Source organism: Lepidochelys kempii, chromosome 9, assembly GCF_965140265.1.
Source record: "Lepidochelys kempii isolate rLepKem1 chromosome 9, rLepKem1.hap2, whole genome shotgun sequence".
Taxonomy (NCBI): domain Eukaryota; kingdom Metazoa; phylum Chordata; order Testudines; family Cheloniidae; genus Lepidochelys; species Lepidochelys kempii.
The window spans coordinates 80,086,345-80,109,514 of NC_133264.1; the positions used below are offsets into that span (position 1 = coordinate 80,086,345).

The 23,170-nt window shown below is 43.6% G+C and overlaps 1 protein-coding gene and 2 long non-coding RNA genes across 4 annotated transcripts in view; 2 read left to right on the forward strand and 1 right to left on the reverse strand.

Annotated features, from left to right (window-relative positions):
* The window catches only part of LOC140917699 (uncharacterized), a 32,511-nt gene extending 27,899 nt beyond the window's left edge, over positions 1–4,612 (forward strand). Inside the window, exon 3 of the long non-coding RNA XR_012160952.1 lies at positions 2,658–4,612. This is a non-coding gene — a long non-coding RNA (uncharacterized lncRNA). The remainder of the gene's footprint in view (positions 1–2,657) is intronic.
* A 1,682-nt stretch (positions 4,613–6,294) lies between these two features.
* Positions 6,295–23,170, forward strand: part of LAS1L (LAS1 like ribosome biogenesis factor) — a 47,116-nt gene continuing 30,240 nt past the window's right edge. The window contains exons 1-7 of one of the 2 annotated variants that reach the window (XM_073361027.1): positions 6,295–6,521; positions 6,933–7,058; positions 7,263–7,332; positions 9,127–9,208; positions 11,146–11,340; positions 14,969–15,015; positions 21,016–21,125. In XM_073361027.1, the coding sequence (XP_073217128.1) occupies positions 6,328–6,521; positions 6,933–7,058; positions 7,263–7,332; positions 9,127–9,208; positions 11,146–11,340; positions 14,969–15,015; positions 21,016–21,125 (824 nt within the window). In that variant the 5' untranslated portion in view covers positions 6,295–6,327. The remainder of the gene's footprint in view (positions 6,522–6,932; positions 7,059–7,262; positions 7,333–9,126; positions 9,209–11,145; positions 11,341–14,968; positions 15,016–21,015; positions 21,126–23,170) is intronic. The other variant, XM_073361029.1, reaches the window with a different exon arrangement.
* Positions 14,398–23,170, reverse strand: part of LOC140917702 (uncharacterized) — a 37,903-nt gene continuing 29,130 nt past the window's right edge. Inside the window, exons 2-3 of the long non-coding RNA XR_012160953.1 lie at positions 17,884–17,942; positions 14,398–14,642 (exon numbers count right to left, since the gene is read on the reverse strand). This is a non-coding gene — a long non-coding RNA (uncharacterized lncRNA). The remainder of the gene's footprint in view (positions 14,643–17,883; positions 17,943–23,170) is intronic.

The following is a 23,170-nucleotide window of genomic DNA, read 5'->3' on the forward strand; positions in this document are numbered from 1 at the left end:
TTTAGTATGAATTAGGCCATTTAAGTGTTTTGTATGCAATATTAAGTAGTGTACATTTTGAAACAAACTATTAAGTGGTGATAAGATTAAAAATGGACTATTGGATGTCACCAAGGATGAAAGATGAGAGTCCCTGTCTTAAGCAATGACCTAACACACAACCTGGAAAGTCTTACTCTTTGGGCTTGAATCTCCCTCTTCGGGGCTGTAAATCTTGTTCTTAAGGACTGCCAACCCTCGACATCTCTGCACTTACTGGGCAGGCTCAGCCAGGGTGGGCAGGATCCAGCAGCTGCTGCTACAGGGAAAGGACCAATAAGTTGCAGATGCAGGGGAAGGACCAATCGAGGCATAGAGACAGCTCCTTCTGAGCTGCACTGTCTGCTCCCCAAGGAAAAATCCCAGACATTGCCTCTTTTTTGAAAAATCTGCCCAGATGGACAGCAGATTACCTAAAAAGAAGCAACGTCTGGGAAAACCCAAATATATGATAACCCTACCCAGCCAGGGACAACGCCCCTCCCTTCCCCCAAAATTCCACCCATGGTGTCAGAGAGAATTTGGGGTTTTCTCAACGTTCCGTTTTGATTTGACTGTATTCACCTTTCAGTTCTCCTTCTGCTTCAATCTTCCAAGTTCTTTTGAGGCAGATTAAATAATCTAATCTTTCTGCAGACTAGTATGGGTGAATGTCCATGGATATAACCTAAAGCAAAGATAGAATTTGGTATTCTACACAAGTTCTACTATCTCCATGAAGATTATTTCCCTTAGAGGTGCCCCAATGGATTCATTTCTTTCAAAATGTATATAAATTTTTTGTCTCATGTAATGATTGTCTAATGTATGTGTATTCTGACAATAGCTATCTAATCTCTCAGAATTTACATTATTGAAAATAAATGAAACTAAGTAATCATTACCCAAGAAATAAATCATAATATTTTGAAAGTGATACAGCTCCACTTCCACCCCCTAGTTGTCCTCTTGGTAGTTCTCTCAGAAATAATCTCATGAAGATATAATTCAAAACTCTATACAAATTCTACTATACTCCCATCAGGCTATATAAAATACACATGTAAAATTTCCCCTGAAATTCCTTTTCACAAAAGAGGTTTAAATAAACTACAGTCTAAATCTGTCATGGGTCTAGCTATGATTTCTTTGTTATTGTTTTGGTGGCCTATCTTCTGATTAGATGTTATAAATAGCATGTACAAATCTTCATTTAGGGTTTACTGGTTATTTTTCCTATGCTAATGATTCCAGATTTTGAAATAGTTGAGAATGATTAAACATGTTTTCAGCTGATAATCCATCTTTCCAGACGTACAAATCTTCTAGATGATAGTCTTTTCTTCCTCTTACTGGGTTCTATGGGAATAGAAGTTTATTGATTTTTAGCTTGGCCCTAGCAGTTGCCAGAGTCCAAACTTTCTGTGCACAAAAGAGTGGAGTTTAATAATAAAGCACCTTTATAACTAGGCCCAGGTAATAACCAAAGAAAATATATATTGAACTTTGCGGTTTCCATTTCTGTCCACTGGCAGAGGAGGCATTAGATCCATAGGGTGAGAGTCAGAATAGGAAATGTATCCAGAGATTGTGCATGTTTAGGATTGGAGGAATTACAGATATGGTGGATGGAGGTTTCCTGTTATATAGCAGGAGGGGAGAACCTGTGATGTACTCCGTGAAGGCTGTGACAGAAAGGGGGAACAGAGATCCTGGTTCCTCTCCCCAAGTAAACCTCAGACAAAGCATATCATATTCTACTGAAGCAGAAATATTCACACAAGCAATTAAAGCCAACTCTAGTTTCATAAATTAATAGATTCAAAAATTCTAAGGCCAGAAGGGACAACCATGATAACCTATTCTGACCTGCTGCATAACACAAGCCCTAAAACTTCCCCAGAATAATTCTGGTTTGACCCATGGTCCCATATGTCTTCAATTTTGGCTGGGTTGTATTAACCAGCCCTGGGTATTAGAGGAACAAATGTTTTGCGAAGCAGAAAGTTTCAAAACACCACTATCTTGAATAATGTGAATCCGGTGCAAACTATCCCTTATTTTAAAGAATGCCAGAATACATTTGCTCCTTATTTTACAGGCTAAGCTCCCTTTTTCAAAGACTCGCCTCTAGGGAGCAGAGAGAGATTCATGTTCCAAAAGTGCTCTTCCAACCTGCAGCAAATGAAACATGCTCTTTAGCCATCAAGGGCAGGCCTTTCCGGAAATGCCCAAGAAAAACAAATTCTCATGGAAGATCCCATCTGCATGAAAAGAATCTGTGTCTGTAGGAAATCTGGAAACTCTATGGCAAATGCTGATGGTGAGAGAACAGTTTCCTCTCCAAGAAGGTGGAAGCACTTCTCCCTTAAACAGAACCATACTGTCAGAGCAGGTGAAGCTGAAGGAGAGCCCAGACAAAGACGAACTTGATCATATAGGTGAAGGAACTTAATGGATTTTTGTAGTCTGTATACTAGGGTCACTGACTCTAGCCCTTTCCTTCCGTCTCTGTAACCAATCCAGATGACTGAGTTTGGGTGAATCCCACTTACAATATTTCTTTAAGGCTTTGTTTAGCTTGTATCCTCTGAAACATCAACTCCCCTAAGATCCATACTTGCCTTATATTTCTGCAGATATCCCCAAAACACAGACTCCGTATCTATTAAGCTCTACAGACCATGATCATCTCTTCCAGCCACATTGACCATAGCCTGGCTAACAAGTTCCTTAGCCTGGCTTCTGAAGATAGGACAAAGAGCACAGTAAGAGCAAAATGTAGAGATTAAATATACACAGACATTTGAAAAAGACCACACAAAGCTCAATAATTAAATAGTCCTAATTTATGGAAATAGCTCTCCAAACTTTTCCTCCAACGAATGCTATTGTGATGAGACACACCAGATTGTGTGTGTGTGTGTGTGTGTGTTTCCTTGGTGTATTGTGAGGCCATGTGCTTTCAGCTACTCGAGAAAGGAAAAGTGCCATTCTTGTATGGCAGTGAGTGCCTTCTCACAATTCTAAAATGAGCTGGGGCTCAGAAATACCAACAGGATCCTTGATGTGTTTTGGTATTTGTTCGTGACACAAAGTGGAGAGGCAGCATGGAAAAGTTTTCAAGTAGCAAAGAGGTTTGGGGGCTTGGGTTAAGTTCTGAGCAAAAACTCAGACAGATTCTTAGACCCAGATCCTCATCTAATATAAATGGTGACAGTTCCATTGACTTCAATGGACATATACTGATTCTGATACAGAATACAGAATCTGATTCCCAGTATTGCAAAGGTGTAATCACACTGTCATGGCTCATCAGCTGCAAAAAGGGTGATTCCATTTTCAAATGACGTGTTGGGTTCCAGGCCTCTTTCCCTGCCCCTCTGATCACACTTCCAAAGAAAGGCCATCTGGATCTCAGAGGCATCGCTGTTGTTTCTCTTCTTTATTTAGGGGCAGGGCACTATAACAGAAATGGCCTCCCTCCTGGGGACAGCCACACCTTTCACTTTGAACATGCTAATGCGGGAATTAATGTTTCTCTGCTGCCATAGGAAGTGGAGTACCTATTCCAGAATGCAGCCAGTGACATGCAGGTGTCACTCTAGAAGCACCATTCAGCAGATGTGATGGCCAAGGTGCTGGAGGGATTCCAGGAAGTGGCTTTTCCTCATTACAGTGTCCTCTGTGTGATGCTACTGTGTTCATATTGTGCTTGACCTCTGATCCGGAGTCACTTAGGTTCTCTATGTCCCAGTGTCCATATGGGTAGCATTGATACTGAAGAAATTCTGAATTCCATTTTGCAGTCTTAACCTCCATTTTGTGTCTCTGGCTTCTCTCTGGAGTAAGCAGAAATCATTTCACCACAGAACGTTGCAGGTTACTTACCATAGGACATTGTAAGTCAAATGACCAGAACTCAGCATAAAATGAGGTATGGACATGAAGTTGCCTAGATCTGGAGCATGGGCAGTAAGTTAGATGAGGTAATCATGGCTCTGAGGTAAAACAACACAACTAGGCATGTGCCAAATGAGATAATGCTGGACAATAAGCATGTGAAACATAAGGTTGAGAAGAGGTCAGTTTGCTTCTTCTGGTAGCTAAGGGATGAGGTAATATCTAGTAGTGAGCATACTCAGTAGAGATTAAAATAGACAGTATAAAAAACAGTTCTGACAGGACAGCATAAAAGGCAGAGGATCAGGAGGCAGCAGTCAGTCAGGAAACAGCAAGATGAACTACTGGAAAGGAGCAGGAAGAGCTGCTGGAGAGAGAGAGAGAGAGAGAGAATTCCAAGCTTTCTAAATTGGCAGTTGACTGAAGGTGACAACAGCAGCAACAGCATCAGCATCAACCATTAATAACTAGCAGATAACATAACCCTGCTAGTTTTTAGTTTTAAGTATAATAGTTTAGTGTAGTTTTAGTATTTGTATGCTTGAAGTGTGCATGTGTGTGTGTGTGTGTGTGTGTATTTTAATTAAATTTTACATAAGAAAATTACAAAGTATAAAATTAAGAACTTGCTGTCCACCATCTGTGGCAGAACACATTGTTTAGAATAATTTAAACTGCATGCTATTGTAGTTTAGATGCTTTTTTAATTTGCAATAAGAGATTTGTGTCTAATTTATGTTTTAGATCATTAGTAGTTATTTTAGATTACATTGTAGAAGGGATTATTAGTTACATCAATAAAATACACTTTGTTTTGGAAAGAATACTGCTGGTGTCAATCATTTATTGGAAGGTTATATCCATGTCCTTCAGTGTTTCCTTAACTGCCCTGAAAACCCATACTTCTGGAGGGATAGCTTAAGGTGTTGATAGGCCGGTTATTCTGGGGCACTCCAAAATCCATTTTTCGGGGTAATAGCATGGGGATAATATTACCTACCTCTGGGAAGGGGGGTTGTGAGGCTGTATATGTTAATGTTTACACAGTCCTTTGAAAGTAATAATACTCGTCATATATTGTGTTGTTTGTCTGAGATATGAAAACCCTTTCAACAGGGGGATAAGCCTTATCCCTGTTTTACAGCTGCAAAGTGCTATGTAAGTACTGTTATTCATAAATGGAAGCCATCTCTCTCCACAGCACTACTGAGGATCCTGAGGAGGACTGACTCATTGAAGACCACTGAATGAGATAGATATTTGGTTGAGGTAAGCTTGGTGTCACTCAAAAGCTTGTCTCTCACCAACAGAAGTTGGTCCAATAAAACATTACCTCACCCACCTTGTGTCATGTCCGATTTTTAGGTTTTGTCTAGACTAGGATTTAAAAGATGTGATGACTTGTCTAACCTGATATAAAGTAAAACATCTACACCTCTGTCAAGGCAAAATAATTTCACTTTCACATGAGCTAATTTTATTCAGTTGAAAGTGCAACTACCCTGCAAAAGAAAGAAAACAGAAATGTGATAATTTTCATTGTGTTGCAAAGTAGTTTGTTTTCAACAAGCCATGCTGACCTACCACTTTGCTAGACGTGGAATAAAGGGAGGCCGTGGAGTCAACAGAAGCTCCTGAGGCTCTGTTTAAACTCAGCTTAAAATTTATTTCAATATTTATATAAATAATTATTTATATTTATATTAACTTGATATACCGTTGTGGCGCCCATTTGAAATCCAAAGAGTTGGGATGACCATATTTCTCTAAACTGAAAACGGGATGCACGGAGGGGGGCCCCAAGCTGCCTGGCGTTGCCACTGGCCCAACCCGCCTAGCATCACCGTTCTCCCCGCCAACCGGCCACACCCCTAGTGGAGCCAAGTAGCCGAGATGGGGGCGGAGGGGAAGAGGAAGGGGTATGGGCTGGGCCCTGGCCAGCAAACCAGGGTAAGTGTGTGAGTCCTTTGGGGCTTGGAGCCAGGAGATGAAGCTATCTGACTATGATCCAGCTAGCAGTGGGATGCCCCTGTGGGAGCTGGTATAGCAGGCTGGGCCAGGAAGCAGGCTGGGTAGCGGGAGGGACCAAGGAAACACCAGACAGCAGCCCTGGGGAAGTGCGGGGAGAGGCCAGGATCCCCCCCGCTAGCGCGGTGCCGCAGCACAAGTGGATGCTGGGGCCAGGACCAGCCGGGCACTTACCTGCTGGGTTGCTAGGGGACGCTGTGCGCCGGGCTGCTGCGGAGCGCGCGCGCGCCCGCACCCTCGCCCCCGCGGCAAGACCCTCCCTCAGCCACGTGCTCGCTGGAGGAGCCAATGGAGGAGGGCGGAAGCTCACCGCCCTCTCTCCGCTTTGATTGGCCGGGGCCACGGCCCCGCGGAAAGGCTGGGCTCTGGGCGCGCGGCATGGCGGGGAGCGGGGCTCGCGCGGAGCCGGGGCGACGGGCGGCAGCGCCGGCCCGCGGGAAGCGCCCGCCGCGGCGGAGCGTGGTGGCCTGGAGGAGCAAGGCCGAGTGGGACCAGGTGATGGTGGGGCTGTACTGCGGGGACTGCCGGCTGCAGCGGGACGCGCTGGACCGGGTGTCGGGCTGGCGGAGCAGGTGAGGGGGCGCCGGCGGAGGGGCTGTCCCAGGGGAGCCACAGTGCCCCAGGCGGGGCCGGGCTGGAGCCCCGGCTGTCCCGCTCTGCCCGTCCTGGCTGGGTGCGCCTTGCACTGCCGGCCCCGGCGTGCTGGAATAATTTGTAGAGTGGGGGGTGCTGAGAGCCCTGGCTCGTCCGGCCTCTGAGTGTCCGTGCGTCTCCATCCAGCACTTGCAAAGTATCTCTGATTCTGCTCATAAGCAGAGACCTGCTGAGGAGACTGTTCAGTGAATTGGTGCAGTGAAGGAGTATCTTACATGGACTAGGCTGTGAATCCAGCAGGAAGACCTCAAGGCAATTAACTTTTTGCCGTTTCCCCCTTTTTAATGGGAATGGTATAAGAATGTTTGTTATGCTTCCCCTGTCTCTAGGTATGGGCACAGAATGCCTTTAGCTGTGGATTGCACTGCCGATCTGATTCGCTGTAAAATCCTGGATACATCTGGCAACATGAGATCTCATGAACTGGTCCTTTTGTATGGTCTGGCTCTTGTGAGGTAAGACTTAAAGGTCTTTGTACAGTTGGAAGAGGACAGACTCTGGGGGAGTGCAGTATTCTCTTGCGCAATTCCATTTTGTAGCTGCTTGACAGCAATATCCCACTTGAATGTGTGGGTTAACTCTCCCCCTGAGTGTCAGGGTTTCTGGTAGCTGTTTTTAATCTTTGAAATACTCTTCTCTTGTCTGTAACCTCTGCATAGGTTTGTGAATCTAATCACAGAGCGGAAGCAGAAAACTGTCAACATTCCCCTGAGACGATTAGCTAAAGAGGTACTTTTGAATAAGAGTTCCTTGCTGGTTTACATGTGCATGTAGACAACATACATGTTGGTGTCTAATTGTCAGTGATGTTCCTCTGTTATATGTTAAAACGTTTGGCCACTTGTTGCCTGGCTGTTGCCAGCTAAAAGGATTTAGTGTTTGAGAAAGATGTAGCCTGCTCCGTGGGGGTGGGGGGAAGCACCAAATTTAGTGTAAAGATTATATTTAGTTGTAAATCAACATTTTGATGGTTACCAGCCAATGAAAGTCAATCTTTCTTTAGAAAAATAAACTAAAAGATGATTTAAAGCAAGGTTTTCTGTGGGGTGACTTAAAATGCTTTAGTTTAAATCAAAATCCATCCTAATCTGAGCAATTAAGAAATGTTATTGCAACTCAAGGTAGTTTGTCAAAAACATTGGTTTTGTATGAATTTTAAGTTAGATTAGGATTGGTTAATGGAATTATTTTCATGAATATTGTTTGAGGAGCAAGGGGAACCTAGTCCCATGAAGAAACACAGCTTTGGATGTAAAGATTTCCCTGCAACATATGTAGCACCTCTTCTTCCCCCCGAAAAAATATGTACTTGCATCTCTTGGATATTGAGCTGTGGCTAGATAGGAGCCATTATAAAATCCTTTGGAATTTAAGGCCAGTGTTGAAATCTCACTCAAGGGCAAAGGCTAATACAGCAATAATCTCCTGTGCAACACCGGTGTGACCATGGTCTGTCTCCTTTTGAAGTGGATCGCTTCAGAGGAGAGAAGTGGATCTTCTTCCCCCTCACCCTGAATACAAAACCTCAGGATCCAGTTGTAGTAATGGGATCAAACTAAAGCAAAAGAAACTTGAGATGAATGGCAAGAGAAGTCCTGTGGTAGTGATGTCCTTCCTCTTATTGAAGAATTTCCAGGGGAAGGGATGAAAGTCAGTTAAATGCTTGTCTGGTCAGTTCTGAGACTATACTGTAGGCACCACCCTGCCTTGTGCACAGGGCCAAAGTCTGTTTGATCTTTAACTTTCATGGTTCTGTACCACTTTAATTTTCAAGGACAGAATAAAATGTCTCCATTACCTAAACAAACATCAAAATCCGCAACTCCCTGCCTAGTCAGAACTTATTCTTAAGGGAAGTCAGAGTTGAATATAATATGTTGTAATGTCTTTAGAACAAATTGACTCAAAAGATTTCACAAGAGTAAGTTATCCAATTAAAGGGACCCTAGTGTAAATCCATACTTCTGTCTGAAAAGTGTTATCTGCCATTGTTGCATGTAACCTTCAATCTTGAGAATGGAAAGACGAGGGAGGGGAGAATTGCTTGCTGTGTATTTTGTGTAGTCAGTTTTACTGTTTTCCTCTTGGTTGGTGACCTTCCCATTGTTGGGGGTGGTCTCTAACAAAGTGTTGGGGGAGAGGAAAAATACTTACAAAATAAATATGTAAATGAGTATAAAAATAAACTGGTACTTGGGGCTGGTGTATGATCTGAAGTTACTTCTAACTGACTAGATTTCAAGGTGATTGTGTCCCTTTAAAGTCACAAGAAAAGTAGCAGAAAGAAATAGTGAGGTGAAGGTGTGGGAGATGGTACCATCAGCTGAGGCTTGTAATGCACTGAAGAGTTGATGAGGCAGAGATATGCAGGAAGGAGATATGCATAGGAGAATATCTCTGGCCGTGAGGAGTTTTTTTTTTACTCTCTTCTGAGCTCTGTCTCACCTGGGTGGCTGTTTGCCTGCATGTCTGGCTGCAATTAAATGCAATGCCTCATGTAATAATTTTGTGGTTCTTTCTAAGATGAACATCCCAATTTGGATTGTGAACCTTCGCCATGATCTGACCCATGGGAAACTGCCTCAGCTAGTTGCCTGCCGAAAAGGTGAGAGTCATGTACACACAGGCACACTCTGTGCCTAAGGAGCTTTTATGTTTCTGGGAGCTGCTGGTTGTTGTGTTTCTGCTGCTGCCAGGCACAGTTCTCAGTATTCTACTATGTGGTGCTTTGGACATGGGTTTGCCGTCTCCATGGTAGCAGAGCGCAGATCCACAAACTCCCAGGAGAGGTCAATGTAGAGACAGATGTGGCAGCAGCCCCAGTGGGCTGGGCAAGGAGGGCCTTGCCAGCTGATTGTGACGGGCGTGCCTATGACTGGAGGGGGGCAGTAGCCTGGGGGAGGGGAAGGAGGAGAATCTGGGAAGTGGGGTGCTACAGTGGGTTATCCTGCCAAAGGGGCAATGTGGCCTTAGGCTGGGGACAGCAGAATGGTGTAGGTGAGAGGTCAAGAGACTGAGGGAATGAAGGAGGCAGGCCCTTTCCTTCCAAAGCTTCCAGTTTTGGGAGAAGAGGGGGAAATCTAAAATAAGAAACTGAAAAGCCTCACAAGCCAACTGAAAGGGATGTGGAGGAAGGGAGGGAAAGGACTACAACTCCATTGGTTTTAAGGGAAGGAATGACAAATGGAGCTGGCACCATTTTATGGTAACCGAAAACTGGTTATGCTATAGGTGCTCCTGCACCCCTTCTGTCTGCCATCCCTGATTGCGGGAGCTGAGTGGGGCTGGAATTACTCCTGTACAGCAGAAATTAATAGATTTAAAACAAGATTGTCAGACTGTGTTCAAATTCTGGCACTTAAATCTACATAGAGGGACTTGGATTAAGAGATCTGATTTCAGAGGTGCTGAGAATTGGCAGTACCCACTACCATTCTCACTGAAGTAAGATTTTCAGCACCTCTGCATAAGCGGTCTGATGTCTAAGTAGGTATCCAAGTCTGCAAATTTTGGTTTAATTATTGAGGTGCTAGATAGAAAGGGATTTTGCTAGAAGTTATCTAATCCAGGTTTTCTTAACCTTTGGGTTGGGACCCTAAACTGGGTCACCAGAATGTTTCTAAAGGTCAGATGACAGCTCCTGTCCCACAGGCTGGCTGGGCTTGCCTCCCTGCTCCAGGCACTACAGCCTCTGGGGGCCCAGTGCCACTCAGGTCTGGCCCAGCCATCATGATGATGGCAGTCCAAATTTGAGTGAATGGCACTGAAACCCCATGAGCTAGGTCACAACTCCACTCACACAAATTTGGTCCAGTCAGGGGGATGGGGCCAAATCTGAGCAGTGCTGCAACCCCAGAGGTTGCAAAGCCTAGAGCAGAGAGCCAAGCCCAGCCAGCCCCACAGCACAGGAGCTGCCACTGTGGAGTGTGTGCTGGGCAGGACATACCCCTCCAGGAGGGCAGGACCTGACTAAAACCACCCCAGGGCCTCCACCCCCTATTTACTGCATCTCAGCGGGCCATAAACACTTACAAATGGGTCTTGAGCCTAGAAAGATTGAGAACCAGTGGTCTCCTCTGGAGTGGACGCTGAATTTTTACAAGTGGTTATAGTAGTGAGATAGTGACTAGAAAAAAAAGTTGTCAGACAATTGGATGTTTATAGTCTTTGCTTAGGTAACAAACACTATAATTAGGTGCTTGAATACTACATTGATGGGCACAGTATAAGAATCTGATCAGTTTTCTAAAAACTTTCACCTCTTGGACTGAAATCATCCAGGTTGAGAATCTGGCAAGGTGACAGCTGACAACCCCCCAGGGCTGTCTGTGTGTTTTGGCTGTCCAGTCAGAAGACACTTCCTTTCTTAGCAGGAAGTCACATTAGCCATAGCGTTTGTATTATTTCATCTCTGAATTCAGTAACTCTCAAAAGAGCTTAGTCACTAGTGCGGATTAAGTAAGTGCCTGCTCTATTCTAATAGAGTGAATTTCTCTGGGATAAAGAGGGAACAAATGGGCGTGTTGCTGTGTTTACCTTCAGGTTGTGATGTGGTGCTGGAGTGGCTACGCCGGACGTACTGGAGCCGTCAGCTGGGTAATAGTCTGGCTGGAGAATGTGAAGAAGAGCAGAATGAGGAGGTAGAGGCAGCAGCAACCGAGGCAGAGGTGGACAGTGACACAGAGGAGGCTCAGAACCCACAACCACCGGGCTATCAGAAACACAAGGAGCTTCATGGTGGGTGTCTGGGGAACAGTGACAGAGGTATCAAAGTTAGATCATGGTCGTCTTCTAGTAGCTGGGAGCTTAAAGAACACACAAGTACTGCTGCTACTGCTACTTGATGGATATTCTCCCTGTTACAGGCTTCTATCCCCAGAACAAGCATGTCATGCACAGAAGTCACTCACCAGCTGGCACCTCCTTGTGATGAGGTGTGGGGTTGCTGGGCTTTCCCCTTAGTCACTTAATTGGTCCTCTGATGGCTGGTCTTCTATGCCCTGATCCTCCCAGCCAGGTCATTTAAAAGTTTGATGTCCTTCTCAGGTATCTAAGTAGTCAGGCCCCAACCTGGCTTCTCCCATATGGCCTTTTCAAAGTTCTTTTGCCCAGCTTAGCCCTGGGCCAGCACAAAGTCCTGCTAAATCAAACAGAACTTAATAGAATCACACTTCTTTTATAAAATAAGAAGTTTCAGGGCTTCTCTTTGGGTTCTTCAGTAGAAATCCAAAGTTACACACTAAATTAAATGCTACAAAGAACCTTGCATCCCCACACCTCCCAAAAAATCTTGAGCCTCTTGGGTTTCTCTTCAGCTCCCCATTTCTCTGCCTCCCTGAAGCCTGGCCCCTTGTTCTAGGGACTTACCACAGGAGTTAGCTCTGCTTCTGTGGCTCAGCTTTTCTCTACCATCAGCCCATAACGGCTGGGCTTCTTCCTTTTAAGTCCTACATCCAGCTCAGGTGTGGGAGGGCGGGGCTAATTAAGCAGGGTTGGCTAGCCCTGGGCCTCCTGGACCTTAAAGGGGCAGGCCATCCTATTACACTCCCTTAGCACAGCTGGTACAATTGCTGTTTGGGGCTTTGATGGTTATTGGTGGGTCTGACTTTTCTCATACCAACTGTCTGGATTTCAGCACAAACACTGTTCTTAGCAGTGGAACCCCAGTACCATAAGGGTAATATGTATTAGGTTGGAATAATTTAGTGTTGAAACTGGTCAAACCAGGTTTCAACTCCTGACTATAAATCTAAGGGTTAATTCCAAGTTCCACTCTAATGCCCCACTACACTCCTGAAAAGCCTAGATCACCTATTTAGTCCAGGGGTCTCTGCAGTGTCTTTCTATTGAGCGGGGATGATACATAATCCTTCTAAGTGATGTCAGTTGGTCCCCATAAAACTGAGTGCAAAATAGGAGTCCGCTTTTTTAAAAAAAAAAATAATAATAATCAGACCCCAGGTATACGTCATCAATCCAGCAAGTGCTGATCCGGTGCCTCTTGGTAACAGGAGACACCTTCAAAGAGAGAGGACACCAGCAGATCAGATGCACCTTAGTTGTCTGTCACTAATTCTTTTTTCCAGTCCTGTGTCTAACTTACTGGTGGCTTAAGCCAAGTGTTAGACTGAGCCTCCCAGCTGGCCAAGTAACCTCTCTGAAGAAGGAATTTTAGTCAATTTCATCTATAGCCCTATCTCTCTTCTGCATTTTCCTGCTTATCTGCAGACACATGCTGTTCGGCCTGGTCCAGGTCCTTCTTCTGTTGAATCAGCTCTTCTGCCTTCTCAGAAGAGATCTGGATCAGTAGCAGTTTTGTATAATTGAACAGTATTATAGTTATGGGAAGTGCTGAGTAGTGAATAGTAGCTGAAAAGGTAGAAGCAGTTCTCACAGTAGAATCATTCTAATGCCTCCTGAAAAAGCCAGGTTATTAGGAAGAATGTTGGGTGCAGGATTTATTAATATATCAATCCCTACATGAAATTGAGTCTAGGGGTCACAGTCTAATTGAGCTTTGGACAGATGCTCTCTCAACCAGAAGTTAGGGGCTTGATGCAGGAAGTACTGGGTGAAATTCTATTAAATGTGTTAATCCGGGGGTCAGACTAAATGAACATAATGGTCCTTTCCTGCCTTTGATTTTTTTTTTTTTTTTTATATCAGTTGGTCTGCTTTCAGACCCTGCCTCTCGGTTGTGAGCCTAGTCTACGTTACTTGGTGGCTTTGTGTGTGTAAAGTGACCAAGAGACAGAGGGTATTGGCTGAAGGAGCCAACGTCTTATGGTTTGAGACTCAGGCTTGGTCTACCCTACAGAGTTAGGTCGACGTAAGGCAGCTTATGTCGACCTAATTATGTCAGTGTACACACTACAGCCTTGCTCCTGCCGATGTAAGTGCTGTACTACACTAATATCATAACTTCATCTCCACGAGAGGCCTAGAGCTTATGTCTGGGTAGTTAGGGTGATGCAGTGTCCATGTAGACACTGCATTACTTACATGGGCTATTGGCTGTCATTCTTGTCAATTTCACGGCTCCATGCGCCTGCCTGCTCCCCACTTGGAGCCTGGCTGCTCCCTGCTCCCAGCCCAGCTGCTGCCCGGGCTCCCTACTCCAAGCCGGGCTGTGCCATCCCAGCTCCCTACTGCCAGCCAGGCTTCTGCCGGACACTTCCCGCTCCCTATGGGGAACCCTGGTGCTGCAAGGAGGCTCCCTGCTGCTGGGAGCCTGGCTCCTCCACTCCTCCGGCTCTTGGCTCAGCAGGGAGCCTCGGGGCAGCTGCCGGGTTCCCAGCAGGAAGCTACATGTGGAGCTGAGAGCTCAGGCTCTCAGCCCACCACACTGTTCCTCTTAAGTCAGTGGAAACACACCTGATGAGGATGCGCACCACCGACGGGAGAAGGATAGTGTGGACATAGTAACAATTACTGTGGTGGTTGACAGTTTGCCTAATAAGTCGACTCACATTTCTAGTGTAGACATGTCCTAATATGATTAAATTATTTAACATAGTTAAAACTAGAAAATACTCTGAAGAATTCCAAGAAGACCTAATCAAAGCCAGGTGATTGGGCAGCCTGATGGCAGATAAAACTCAGTGATAACAAATGCAGGGAAATTCACTTTGGAAGAACTGTTACATCTTCAGCCAGAACACTATCTTCATTTCTGGTCATCTTGTCTCATAGATACAGTAGAAGCAGAAGAAGTCCAGACGTAGACAAACACTTAAAACTGATGAAAAGAAATACAATTTGACTTACGTAATTGGCCTGTGGAATTTGTTGCCACAATATATCCTCAATGTCAAGAGTTTAATAGGAGTACAAAAAGGATTGTATGTTTATAACATCCACAGTTCCATTACATAGGACTTAAAACAAAATTATAAGGGCTAGAAACCCTCATGCTTCAAAGCACAAGATAACTACTAATTGTCAGGTACAGGAAACATCTCTTCCTATGGTCAAGTTCTTTTGTAGTTGTCTATGACAGGGTTTCTTGCACCTTCCTCTGTAGCATCTGGAAGTGGTCACTGTTGGAGACAAAATATGGACTAGGTGGACCACTGGTCTGATCCAGTATGGCAATTCCTGTATTGAACTGAAGAGACTGAGAACTGCTAATCTAGTATAATCAAAGAATTGCCAGGTATGGATTTATATAATCTCTGCATTTCACTGTCTTAAGCCTTGAGTAAGCATTGAACAGTATGTAAATGGCTTGCCCAAGGGGGGTCAGTTTGGAGAGGATAGCTCACTAGTTCCTTAAAGATAGGAAGGTTCCATTTCTCTGTGTGAAATGGGAGTTATATTAGCTCCTCATTACCTGTTTAAACCATGTAATTGTATTTATTTCTAGAGAAAGTCAGAGAGCTGCTGGTGTCCTACAAAAATCAGCAGTTTGGGGTAAGTGCAATTTGATTAACTCTTCGAGTGCTGCTTCTTTCCCTGCTGTGTAACTGCTTCTGTGCTTTTATCACAAATCTTCTTATTCAGACTCAGAAAACTGACATGCCTTGCAAGGCCTGACTTGGAATATCTGTGTGCAAGATTGGCTAGTTCACATATAATTAAGGCTTAGTTTATGTCACTGAGATCATGAAGTCACGGAATCTGTGACTTCCAGAGACCTCCATGACATTCTCTGCTTCAGCCCCAGGGGCTGAGGCACTCTGGAGCTGGAAGTCAGCGGGCCCTGGCAGGGTTCCAGCGACAGGTGGCAGCAGTGACAGGGGGCCCCTACAAGGTTCCAGCAACAGATGACACACTCCTGAGGGGGCCGTCCTTGGGGTTCCAGTGACGGGCAACAGCCTCGCACAGGGCGAAGGGAAGGGAGACACCTCAGGCGAGTGGCTGGGGGTGTCCCGTTTTCTCTTTGGGAAATACGGTCACCCTGCAACTCCCAGACGCCATGGGTGGAGGCCCCCCGCGCTCCCCCGCAGCTTTCAGCTGCCACAGGCAGAGGAGGAACCTCACAGCTCCCTGCCACCACAATGGCAGGGGGAACCATAGAGCCACAGCAGCAAAAGTCACAGACAGGTCATGGCTTCCGTGAATTATGGTTTCTTGTCTGTGACTTTTACTAAAAATAACTATGACCAAATCTTAGCCTTACATGTAATTATAGGAATATCTTTTTTCCCCACCAGTAATTTTTAAATCATCCTGGGGGAAAAACCTGCATAGGAGTGTCATACCAGTACTTCTGATGATTCTGCCCATGCTGCTTTGCAGTCCTGCTAGTAGTAGAAGTAGACTGAAACTTAGGTGATTTTTGCCAGTTTCAGAAGTGCCATTTCTTATGGAAAGTGTGAAGGCTCTGTGTTGTCAGTGACATAGCAGTTCATCCAGTGACCTGTAGATGGGGCTGTGAGCATTGCTGATGAAGAGAGCTCTCTGTTATGTAGCTTGGCTGTGGTCTTTTCTCTCCTGGTACTAAGTGTCTTGTGTGATTCATCAAAGCAAAGCAGGCACAGGTTCACTTCAGAGAGCAAGAAATGTGGGCTTCTTGTGGCTTGGGACATGATTAAACGTTATAGCATGGTTGTTTGTGTTTATATGTAATAGCCCCAAACCTGTCTCTGCAAATCCTGTGCCTTTTTATTCCTGCAGGAGGTTTAACAATATACTTTTAATTATTGGACTCAAGTCTTTAGAAGCTGATTGATATCAGTCATTTTAAAATAGTCTAAGATCTTCAGTCCAGCTTTTCCATCAGCCAGCCTGCTGTATTTGTGTCAGGGTTCAGTTGATAGGGATAGTGCTGGGCTTCAGGAGACCTGGATTCTACTCTTACAGAAATTCTACCACTGACTTGCTTTGTGATTTGCGACAAATAATTCAATTTCTCAGCTTCCTTCTCCTTAAAACAACAATAATGATACTTATGTCCTTAGTAAAGCATGTTGAGATACCCTGGTGACAGGTACCTTAGAAGACCTTCAGATAAGGACTGAAGCCAGTGGGAGTCTTTACATTGGCTTTATATGGGCTTTGGATCAAGTCTGTTGAGAACTCATCTCCATTTCCCTAAAGTAATATTTTCCAGTAACTCCTTCTCCTCCACCCCACAGACCATTAACTAAACCATAGGTAAGAACTACAACTGGCAACTTTACAATGTATTTAGAATAAACATCCAGATTTCTCTGTGAGGTATATGTGGAGATAATGACGCATCCCCATCCCAATTCCTAAAATCCTTGGGAAACAGTGTATTTGGTAATTGTGTATGTAAATAACATTTCTGTCTGAAAAATGTTACTGCTGTTACAAGTAATACTTACATTAACTGAAAGATTAGGAAATAATTTTTCTAGTTTATTCTGTTTGTTTCACAGTACTATATAGAGGGAAACTGTGAAACACAGTCAGTGTCTTTCTCCTGGGTCATTACAGTAGTGATAGGGGAGAGGAAAAAGTTACAAAATGAATAGGAAATTGTGATTATAAAAGTACATAAACTGGCAGTGGAAGGGAAGAAGCTGGTGCATGATCTGGAATTACCTTTTAACTCATTAGCTACATTTCAAGTTGACAGGTGTATATATATAATGTTTTATTGGCTGGACAGTTGTCTCCTGGCAATTCCTTAAATCTGGTGTGAGATTTTCAGAGGCACAAGGGGCAATAAAGGCACCCAATTCCCATTGAAAGATAATAGATATTGGGCACTTAATTCCCATTTGTGCATTTAAAAATCCCCCCTCCCCTCCCTTAGTTCTGTGTCAACTGCTAAAGAAAAGCAACATTATTTCATCAAAATGGTATGCATGAATGACCATGTATAAATGCCCTGCTATTGATATCAACTAACCAAATAAACCCTTTAGCATGCTTGCTTCTGATACCATACCCTCCAAACATGCTATCCTGTACACCAGCCTTTTTGTTGGACATCTCTTAAGTAAGGTGTTCTTTCCAGTCTGTGCTTATTAACTATAGGAAAGGCCTGGGAATGTAGCTGAGTGCTGGAAAATAAATCTTCAGTGGAATAAACGGTGTGAACATTTTCCTCTCATTTTTAATGTATTGAGTATACCATTTTGAGAATTATGCCCACCAAACACAGTAGGAGATCCATGGACAGGATCTCTGTAAAACTCCTATTTGAATGCTTTTTTTCCCCCCCCTGTTCATTTTTTATCTATTTGATTGTTATGTTAAATATATGATCTGAATTATAAATTCATAGATATAGTTCTCAGCACATAGGTTGGTTTACTGCAAAACCATTGCTAAATATCTGCTGGGGAATATTTATGTATTTCTTACCAAAAAGGTTTGGGGAGGAAGGTCAGATGCAGGGAATAGTTTCCTGTATTGGCTCCATTCTGGAACAAATAAATCACAGTTCTTCAGTACTGGGATTCTCAAAACCCCTCTTATCCCCCATTCTTTCTCATTACAAATAAACTGTTAATCAAAACATGGCCCAATTTAACCAGACATTAAATGTGATACATTGCAATGATGGGACAGGTAATAAATCGGCCTTACAAGTCATTTTTTGGAAAGTTCAGGCACTCCCACCCTTTTCTGGAGCAGAGCAGGAAGTGACTGTTCCAATAACTCAGGGGTCTTTTGTTTTGTGTGGGTTTTTTTTAATAGTCTGCCCAAAGCTATTTATAGTGTCCTGGACAGCACCTGGCAATGCAGGGGGAGAGAGTAGGAAAGATGAAGAGAAGGTGACATAGTTGCTCTGTGTAGGAGGGGAAAACTTCTAAATACTTTTTTTTAAAGTTTTGTTTTTAAAACAATTGATACATCATGGATTAAATTCCCCAGCCCCTCTTTTATTGTCTCTCCTTCCTCTGCTCTCACTGTAGTGCCCAGATATCCTAGAATATTCAAGGGGAAAATCCTTTGCAATCAAAATCACATTTAGTGAGGCATGACTTCATCATTGCAAATCCAAGAAGCTCCAGATTACGGGAACTTGGCTAAGCAAGTTCCGGATGGAGTGAGTAGACTTTCATAGAAGCAATTACATGTGGCTTATAGTTTTAGAATTAGCAACAAACTGTTTCACAGACTTGGTATATAGAGGATAGTAATAATTTGCATGTATATAATGACACATTGAATTAAGGAGTGTTGAGGGAATTTACAAACATTGAGACTTTACAGTACAATAAGCAAATTATCCTCATTTTAAAAGTGTGGGGGAAACTGCTCCAGAGAGGCTAAATGATATTAGTGACTGTGCAGTATGCTGTTCTACAACTTTATAGGGTAAAGTGTTCTTACACTCATATGTAATGTGTTTGGTAAGTGTTTTCATGATGGAGGGAATACATATAATGAACAATAGAAGTAATTAATGGCAAGAAATAACTTTTCACACTGTTAAACTCTGTGGAAGCAATACACTGGTAACAGAAGAGTGAGATTATTATTATTATTTCTACAAGATTTCCATCCAACAGTTCAGAGGTGGTGTGAACTAGCTTGATTAATTTATGAAGTAATCCTAATTGTATCTGAGATTGGTTCTGATTTTAAATATTGCGTTGGATACAAATGATTCTTACATCACTGAACTAGAGATATTCTTGAATTAGCTGCTGTTGATAAAATGTACAGTCTGATTTTGCATTTTAGAGACTGTAAAATGCCAATGGCTTACTCTTTAAGGTCCATACCTGGGAACAGTGGATGTCTATAGACCTAAAAAGATGTATGGATTTCTAGAATCAATGTTAAATTTTGGAAATTAACTAGTTTTACAAATGGCTTGTCTGAACTACAGTTCAATTATAGTACAGTTATACTGGTGTACAGGTGCCTTTATACTAGTATAGCTATTACCATTCAGCAAGCTATCCTGGTATAAGACATCTTTATAGCAGTATAATTTTATCCATACTAGGGAGGTTGTACTGCTTTAACTATACTGGTAAAGCTAAGATCACTGAATTGACTGTAACAGTGAAACATTAATGTGTAGATCAGACCTAGGTGAGTTTCTTTAGTAAATACTCTAACATAAGGACACATATTCCTGCACATGTTCATGTTTAACTGGCTTGGAGATATTTTAATGATTCGTGATATTCAGGTCACATCTCAGACTTGATTTTTGTTACTTAAAACATCTGTTGCACCTCATCATTGTGACCTGTGCTAAGCAAATTAAACACACGCAACTTCAGACAAGCACAAGAAATCACGGTTCTCTAGGTTCTTCCAGGGCCTAACTGGTATTCCTTCAGTCTCATCATCTGCACAACAACTTCTGTGCCTACCCCTGTGTATGGGACTCCTTAACTCTCCGTATTCATCAGCCTCCTCAGAACAGAATTCTGCAGGAAGTCCTGTTGGTGATGAACACCATGTGCTGAAATGTCTTTTTTTTAAAAAATCACTGAGCACACGAAGGGTTGACCTACTTTTATCATGTACGTGGTGTTTGAGTCTGATTTACACTGTCAGCTTGGCAGTGTGTGGCCATGTCTCTTTTCCATACAGGATGAACCCCACCATATTAGTGCTCAGTAAATTAATGCCATCTACCCCCTGACACAGATATTAAAATCAGAAGGCATATTAAGCCACCCCTCCCCAGAAGACTCCGGTGTACCACAGAAGGGAGTGAAATATAGTGCAGAGGGCCCTGTGCTGAAAAGTCTCTGCACCTTCTCCCATGCACAAAAACTGCGAGAGCATGTCACCAAAACATTGGGAAATTTACACTTTCAATGATGTCACATTCCCTGCAGCCTCCACTGGCATTATGCCTGTGGTTTCCCAGCTGTAAACGGAAGGTGCCCTATACTGGTACTTTTCAGGGTAGTGATGGAAATGCTACTTGCTCTGGGTGCGAATGTCCCTATTAGCAGAGTGTATAACTTTGTGCTAAAGGGTGTGTGTGTGAAGCTGAAAGCGAGTCTGATTTCTAGAGTGGCAGCATATGTCTCTAGCGTTAGTCTTTCCTATTCTTGGTATAGCCTGACACCTTGCTTGCTGTTTTCCAACTGCTACTGCATCCTGAATGCTGCATAGATCACTAAGCTGATTTGACACTTGCGTCTCTGCCATGTGCTTAACATTAATGGCAAAATCCTGACTCGAGTAGGCATTATCTATTTTACAGGTGTGCACTTGGGAACAGAGATGGACTTGCTGGAGAGCAGAGGATAGAACCAGGGAGTCCTAATACCTAGTTTTCTGCCTCTGAATCCTTGATCATGCTCCCCTTTCAGTTTAGGCCTGTCCTTAGTCAGAACACTTCCGTATTAGTGCTTTATAATGCGGTTGAGAGGGAAGCTCTGAGAGCCACTCTCAGGGTTATGAATGAAATGCCTGGATTATGCATCTGCTCTTTATAGTAGTGCCTCCTGCTCTCAATGACTCCCATGTAGCAAAATATATTTATTTACTGATACTGTTTTCTCTCTTATGCAGGTTCTTCAGGAGCTTCAGTCCTTACGAAAGGCCCGCAAAGCATGGTGTAATTCTTCCTCCGAGGTGGAGTGGATTTTGGCTCAGATTAAAGACTTGTTGCAAGAGAGCAGGTACAGTTTATCTGGAGAGCAGCCGCATACTCCAGGCAGGAACCATAACTCTGTACAGCTGTAGGGCTGTCTGCTTGCACCATTTTACTGGGTACTTTAAGTTAGTCACAGACAAAGTCATAGGTTGCTGATGATAACTCACCTATGGTCTTAGTTCTTGATTTCTGCTAAAGAATGTTTCCCCTGCCAGGGGCCTGTGTGTGCAGCTGGCCCTTGGATATGTGACCACTCTTTCTACTTCCTTTTTCTTTGTTGCTCTAACCTCAGCAGCCATTTGCTTGTGGGTGGGTGGGGATAATTGACAACTCAGTCAAGGTCACTTTGACCGATGGGGTGGTTTTGTGTATTTAACCCTTTGGCAATATGCTCTACCCGAGAAGTAGAATAAACCCAGTTCTATGAAGCACTACACATCAGTGCTTTATACAGGCAGCTGGCAAAATGGCAGCAGAGATGAAAAAATTAAAAGAAAATAGAGCAGTAGTTCCTTGTGAATGTTCTACTTCCATCTGAGAATTCAGTTTCACAACAGCCTTATGAGGTGGACATGGTCTAACTTTCGCAAGACCTCTATGGGGCAATATTAGCTCTGTTCACATCATTAAATATTTGTGTAACAGTAGATCCTGGAGGACTCGATTGGGATGGAGCCTCATTAGGCATTGTACAAAGTCGTATGAAGCCCCAGTCCCTGCCCCAAGAATCTTGCAGTCTGAGACAAGTGACACATGCAGGGCTGGGAGAGAGATATCAAATATATAATATATGTTAGAAATGCAGCTGCAAAGTTTTTGATAATTAGAAATATAAAGAATGTCAGATGCCCCCATTTGCACTTTAACCTGGACATCATAAATTGGTTGATTTTCTTTTAGGTATCAGTTGCAGGGGGATCCTAAAGAGGGAATTGAAAGATCATTGGATGGTAGTTTTGCCCTTCAGTTCAGATATAGGGGGTATCAAGGAAGAAAGCATAAAGATGTCAGTGTAAGAAGCTGACAAACGGGTACTTGAGGTTGGCATCATTGGTGGGGCAAGGGGAAACACACTAGGGGACAGAGCGGTGAAAGGTTTTGATGATGAAACAAGATGCTTGACTCTAATGTGAAATGGGATCGACTGGAGAGATTCAGGTAGGTGCTGATGCAGGAAAAGAAAGTGAACTTAGTACATTTTTAATTATGGCAAAACTGAAGCAGACAAGCTTTGCAACTAGATCTGATCATATATTGCAGTGATTTCCTAATGCTACCTTGTTGATGCTCTTGTCTATTTGAACACATATGTCCAAGATTTTGTGCAAAGCCTTTGGGAATCAAATATATAGGAGAGAATGATCATTGCTCCGACTGAAGGGAGTGTCATTTCTCTGGAGAATCCTACATTGTATAGCTTCTCTTCACGTTAGGACTATTACATAGCCTGGTATGTTTGTTCCATTAAGAGCAAGATGGTACGGTAAACCATCTTGTAGTATTCCTTCATGATTGTTTCTGTGAAAACCTTACCCCCACAAACCCTGAAATCATAAGTTAGCAGCTTGTCTGAAGCACTGCTCTGGGTTTGGTGTGTCATCAGATGTGTCCTCTCTCAGCTTTTGCTCTGTTTTCCACTGTTCTCGCTATGCTGTATGAGTGTGTACTGGGTACATTCAGCACTTGAAGTGCATTTCCAAATGCACCCAGAATGTTGTCTGGTCCTTAATTAGTTAGGCTTCTCCAAAAATATTTCACTTGACAACTTGGAGCTGTTTGTGCCTCTGAATGGCCTTTTAGAAGCTGCTGCTCTACTTATACTACCTGTGACAAAGTTCCTGCTCTACCTTGGTGGGTCTTGCGCTTACTGGCGGATTTGCTCGCCTTGGAGCTTCACAGCAGCCCTCAGCTTGGCTGTTTTTCTGAACCCACAGTCCAGGTCAACTCCTCCTGTGTCTGACCAGGAGTTGGGAGGATTTGAGGGGAACCCGAGCCCGCCCTTTACTGCGGGTTCCAGCCCAGGGGCCTGTGGAATGCAGCCGTCTAGAGTGTCTCCTGGAACAGCTGTGT